Source organism: Glycine max, chromosome 20 (assembly GCF_000004515.6).
Source record: "Glycine max cultivar Williams 82 chromosome 20, Glycine_max_v4.0, whole genome shotgun sequence".
NCBI lineage: Eukaryota > Viridiplantae > Streptophyta > Magnoliopsida > Fabales > Fabaceae > Glycine > Glycine max.
In genome coordinates this window covers 7,814,634-7,820,945 of record NC_038256.2, presented here as the reverse complement: position 1 = coordinate 7,820,945, position 6,312 = coordinate 7,814,634, and the positions used below count along the sequence as shown (strand labels likewise).

Below are 6,312 nucleotides of genomic sequence, written 5' to 3'. Positions count from 1 at the left end.
AAATGTATCCGATTTTGGATGAATTAGGATAGAGAGAAGAGAAATAGAAATAAAATAAAAGGAGTAAAAAATAATAAATATAATAAACAATGTGATAAAAAAAGAAAAAAGAAAATAAAATAAATGTATATATTTATATCTTTCTGAATGATAAAAAAATGTATATTAATAATTATTTAGCAATATTTTTGGGAAAGAACTTTAGTCAGCCCTTACCTATGTTGGTTCTTTCAAGCCCATGAAAATTGAAATACATAAGTTCGGTCATTAATGATGCACATTGATTGAAGTTGCACATATTCTAAAAAGTTATGATGAAATTTGAGGCATCTATAAACAATCAAGTAGTATAACATAATACTTAGTACCTGTGAAATTACAATCACATATAATCAAACTAATTAGTGGATGAAATTTTTAAATCGAATCTTAGCATTTTTCTACATATACAAGTTACTCAACGTCTCTAACTTTAACGTTCATTCGCATAGAAATTTGTTTTTCCTCTCCATATATTTCTGTGTAACTAGTTTGTAGATGGGTAGAAAATGCTCTAAACTTTAGTTTTAAATGTTTGGACACCACCATAATGAAAGATGGGAAACTCGAATTAAAATCAAAATTAAGTTATATATAAGTTAAAATCAAAGTTTAACTCTTTTAATACATTACTATCTTTTTTGTTGTTTCCCTACTGATTTAATATATTGCTACTAGGATGAAAATGAATATATATATTTTCTTTCAGAATATTGGATATGCATATTGAGTCCAATGATATCAATATTGTAAATATTCGTGAATTTTAATTATTAATTATGAACATATTTTTATTTTTGAGCATTTATGTGTGCTATAAAATATTCATATTATATCTATAATGTTTGATCTTGTTAAAGCACTTTTGAGGTTAGTCATTTCATGTGGTAAAAAATAAAAATAAAATACAAATAAATAAAATCTACATGTGACTTTCTAAGACGGTTCCTAGTAGAATCATCTTAGAAAAATATTTTTCTAAGACGGTTCTAAGTTAAGAACTGTCTTAAAAGGATCTTAACTTAGAACCATCTTAGAAAGATATCATTATAAGACGGTTCTTAGCTTAGAACCATAGAACCGTCTTAGAAGGATAAAAGGTATTCTTCTAAGACGGTTCTAAATTAAGAACTGTCTTAGATGGATATCTTTTTTTAACACGGTTATTTATGGAACAGTCATTGAAAGTCTAAACTTTCAACGGCGTTGGCTTCAGAGACAGTTCAAAACCGTCTTTGAATGTAAATTACAACCATTGTGGAACGTCATTTTTGCAGTGGTGCTTAGGTTGAGTTGGAATTCAAAGAGGAGAATGTAGAAATAGGATATCGGGTCTCTATGGTAATTGTTCTATGAAAATTGCCAAAAAAAAAAAAGACTGGATTTGAGCTCAATATATGTTTATATATTACGCCAATAAAAATAAAAAGAGAGACTGCAGAAATAAGCCTTGTGTAGGCGGTAAAAAAATACTAAAAAAAATTAGAAGCTAATATTTTCTTTCAAATTTTGTTCTATAAAAAAAATATTTTTTAAGTAGAAGATAAGCTCAACGAAATTTCGGCTCGTCAAACATACTCTTAGTATATAATGAATTTCGTGCTATTTTGTTAGAAAAATTGTCATTAAATCAAATAAAGTAACCCAAAGTCTACATGAACTAAAAATTAAATAAAAATTTATTTAATTCAATAAAATATGATATTTCTTCTTCAATAATTTTCTTATATAGATTTTTTTATAAAAAAACTTAGCACAAATGATATCAACATTATGAACATAGATAAACCAAAAATAAAAAAGAAAGTGTCAATGGTATTGTGAGAATTTCTAAGTTATTTTTTTTTAAAATTGAAAACATAAAGTATAAGACTAAAAGTATATAAAAAGTAAAACAGTAATTAATGGGTATTATATTAATATATATTGTATTTCTCTATTCATGATCTCGATATATTGTTAAATATGCATTTTATCTTTTGTATTTATTATTGTTTATTTTTAATTTGGAAGAAATAAGTTAAAAATATTAAAGAAAACATTCAAAAATATAAAAGTAAAAAACATATATATAATTTGTAAACAAAAGTTAATAAAAAATAAATTAAATATTAATTAAAATATTTATATAAAATAATATAGAAAACACTATGTAGCAACTTTTTTTTGTTGATGTATGAAGTAGTCTTCATCCCAACCTAATGGATCAGAGACTAATTTTGCTTCTGGTTCATGATTGTATGCCACTTGTCCAAGGGAATTTTGCACATGGTGGGATTTGAACACGAGTTATCTAACTAAATAGATCATTCTCACTCATGTGAAATCAAAAGGTCTTACACCGTTACATCAATCATTTGGATTAGAAATAATATTATATAACCATGAATTATACAAAATAAGATGGAGAATATACTAAAGTTATATAAAACACCTTATTAATTCTCAAATATTTTTTAATTAAATGAGAAATATTATTTTTATTGTAAATTGTATAACAAATTTTATAATAAAGAGATACAGATAAACAACTAAAAGAAAGAGAGAGAAGTGCGAGATGTAATAGATTTGTGATAGAGAAAGAAAGAAATATAATAATGTTTTATGAGTTATTATATACCAACAGGAGTTGGTCTAGCGAAAGGGGTTAGTCTCTCACAACGTGACAAACAAAGGTTTGAATTTCCGCTAGGAGATATGTTTACATTTAGTGTCTGACGCATCTTGAACAGGACTGCCTTCAAGGGAGAAGACATGTGGAAAATAAAATATACATACATACATACATACATACATACATACATACATATATATATATATATATATATATATATATATATATATATATATTACATAAATAACAAATCTCTTTGAGAATTTAAATAATTGAGATATTAATTTGGTGATAGATTAATTATTGAGGGACTAATTTGGTAATAAATATTTAGAAGACTAAGAGGACAACAATTTATATCTTTGAAAGACTAATTGATCAAGACATTTCATAAATTAATATAATGATACATGTATCTTTTAAAGACCAAATTTCAACTTTTCTATGTAAGATTCTTGTCTTTTCTAAAAGTATACAAAATATTATCACTACATTTGGTCCAAATGGAAAAAAAATCATAAATTATAAAACTAAAAAGGAAAAAAATCAATACATACATTTTATAAGTTTGTTTTGTAAACTAATTTCTTCTTTTACAAGGAATTTTAGAATAACATTCACTTCACCATTATCATAACTAAACGTAATATAAGAGGGAAAAAGGTATTTCTTGTGTCTTCTTTTTTCTATAAATTAAACCTAGTCTTACAAAATCATCAACTTTTCTATATAAGATTCTTGTCTTTTCTATAAGTATACAAAATCTTATCACTACATTTGGTCTAAATGGGAAAAAAACATAGATGACAAAATTAAAAGACTTAATTGTATATTTTATCATCCAACTTTCATCTAAAATCTTGCACACATCTTTCTCACTTTTAACATCGGTTTAGCCTAATACTATAATTCGATTATCTTCCACCTACTCCTCATTTTCTTCCTTTGACACTTACACTACTCCTTACATCGTTATTGGGCTTACCTCTCTCTGAAAACTACCCCGTTTATTATTGTTCACCATCAACATCTTGCAACTCGATGATAAAAAAGAAAAAAAAAACACAACCTTAAAATCTTTTATTTTGTAGTACATAAATAGACCTATAATCTTGTAACTTTTTTTTACTTAATCTTTATCTATATGAACTCAATTTATCTCCTTAATTCTCTTGAGAAAGCAAAACTAATCTCATTTTATTATTATTTTTTATTCTCTTTCATTAGCCTTCATCCATTTCAAATTTTGCACACATTTTTCTCACCTTTAACAACCGTTAAAATAGGTACTATATCAACATTATTCTTCCCCTTCTCTTTTTTGTCTTTGTTTGGTGATCAAATTACTCACATTATTTTCTCTCTCCAAAAACTACATCTCTTTGCCGTTCACCGACACTGGTTTGTAACTCCACCAAAGAAACTACAACCTCAAATACTTTTGTTTCATAGTATATAAAGAGACCCTTAAATCCTTCAACCTCTTTTACTTTAACCTTACCTATGAACTCCATATCTCCTTAATTCTCGAGAAAGCAAAACTACTCTCATTTTTTTCTTATTTTTTGAATCTTTTTCATTAGCCTTCATCCATCTCAATTCTTACACACATTTTTCTCATCCTTAACAACAGTTTAACTAATACTATGACAACATTATTCTCCACCTTCTTTTCTTTGTGGGGTGATAAAATTTCTCACATTATTTTCTCTCTCCAAAAACTTCATCCCTTTGTTGTTCACTACCATTGGTTTGTAATTCCACCGACGAATTTACAACCTTAATTTCGTTTGTTTCGTAATATTTAAAGAGATCCTTAAATCCTGCAACTTTGTTTGCTTTAACGTTACATACGAAGTCCATATATCTCCTTCATTCTTTATAATACAAAGCAATTCTTGTTTTCTCTCTAACTCTCAGTATATCTTTCATTTTCCTTCATCCATCTCAAATCTTAAGCACATATTTGTGATCACCCTTAACAATGGTTGAACCTAGAACTATAGTTCCTTTATCCTCTATTGTTCATCACCACTATCTTGCATCTCCACTAGCAAAGAAAAAAGTTGGTAGGCCCCTAGGCTCAAAGAACAAGCCAAAGCTATCCCATGTGATTAGCCAAGCCAATGTGCAAGTCCAAAAACCCATTTACATTGAAGTCCCTAATAACTTGGATGTGATTGAGGCAATGGTCCAATTTGCTCATCACCACAAAGTCAGTATCACAGTGCTAAGCGCATCAGGAACTATTGCCAGTGTCACTCTTAATTACACTGATTCTTATGCTTCTACTTTCACTCTTTATGGACCTTTCTCATTAATTTCCCTTACTGGAACCTATATTAATAATACCGCTATCTCTAGTTCTTCATCGTCATGTAATCTTGATCACCCTTGTTGTTTTAGGATTTCCTTTTCTACAATTTCAGGTCAAAGCATTATTGGGTTTGTTAGAGGAAAGCTTGTGGCAGCTAATGGGGTTATTGTGATGGCTACTATTGTCAACAACCTTGAGGTTCACAAGGATGTGATCAATAACAATAGTAAAGAATGGGATGATGATAACAATAACCCTAACACATATATATGACCAAGGTAGCAAGAAGATGTCCAGGTTCAATGTTGTTACCCCATACTCAGAGATGTGAATGTGAGACAACAGAGTCACTTTTAATCGTTTTCTTATGTATTTGTTGATTTCTAAAGATAAAGAACTCCAAATTCATAATCCTTAACCCTTATTTTGATTTTTCTTTGTAATTTCTACTTAATTTGCCTAAATTGCATGGTAAGAAATTGTTAGTTGATCATTAAACTACTTATAAAGTTAATGTAATAGGACTCGCTCTTTCTTAACTTTGTATAAAAGTTAAATATAAGGGTTTTTTTTTATTCATTTACATTTCCTCAATTCCTTTTTTTTTTTTAAAAAAAAAAAAAGAGAAATCTTTCATGTGCTTGTACCTTTATGAGAAAGTGAGATTATGAGTCCAAGAAAAGACACAGATCTTCTCCAATGATAGTTTATTATTATTTTTCATTTCTTACTATGGATTATTAATTTTAGTTATTTTTAGACGAATGTGATTTTTAGAATTTTTATTGAAGGATTGGAAAGTGACGATGATGAAGATGTTACCTCTCTCTCACTCTTTGTGTGTGCACTCATGTGCATGTGTCAATGTGAAAGAAAAGGACTTATTTGATAGTTAGACTTGTGTTTTTTACGTCATTGTTATCATTTCTATAGTATGTGTCAATGTGTAGTTCTTGATTTGCATGCTGCACAATCTCATGAGGCTTATATCCTAGTATTGGTATGCTTCCACTTATATTACTTTTTAACTCTTTTTTTTCCCTGACTTTTTAACTACTTAACTAGTATGTAATTGGATTTTATATATGTAGCCAAAATAAGATGTATTTATTGTATTCAATCGCATAATGCATCATTTATGCCTTTTTAAATTACAAAATATAATTCTATTGCAATAAAACATAGTTATAAATATAGATATATAGATTATACATAAGATGGCTCTAATATCACATTGCAATTGCTTCTCTCATCCCTATTTTGCTAACAAATTTACAAAATATTTTTCTCCCAATGAAATTTATATATAACCCACACAATAAAATTTCTATTACAATATGTC

The 6,312-nt window shown here is 27.7% G+C and overlaps 1 protein-coding gene across 1 annotated transcript; it reads left to right on the top strand.

Moving 5' to 3' along the window:
* Positions 1–4,589: 4,589 nt before the first annotated feature.
* On the top strand, positions 4,590–5,493 carry LOC100790942 (AT-hook motif nuclear-localized protein 17). The gene has a single exon (XM_003556747.5). The coding sequence runs from the start codon at positions 4,638–4,640 to the stop codon at positions 5,241–5,243; it is 606 nt and encodes a 201-aa protein (XP_003556795.1). The 5' UTR covers positions 4,590–4,637; the 3' UTR covers positions 5,244–5,493.
* The last annotated feature ends 819 nt before the right edge of the window (positions 5,494–6,312 follow it).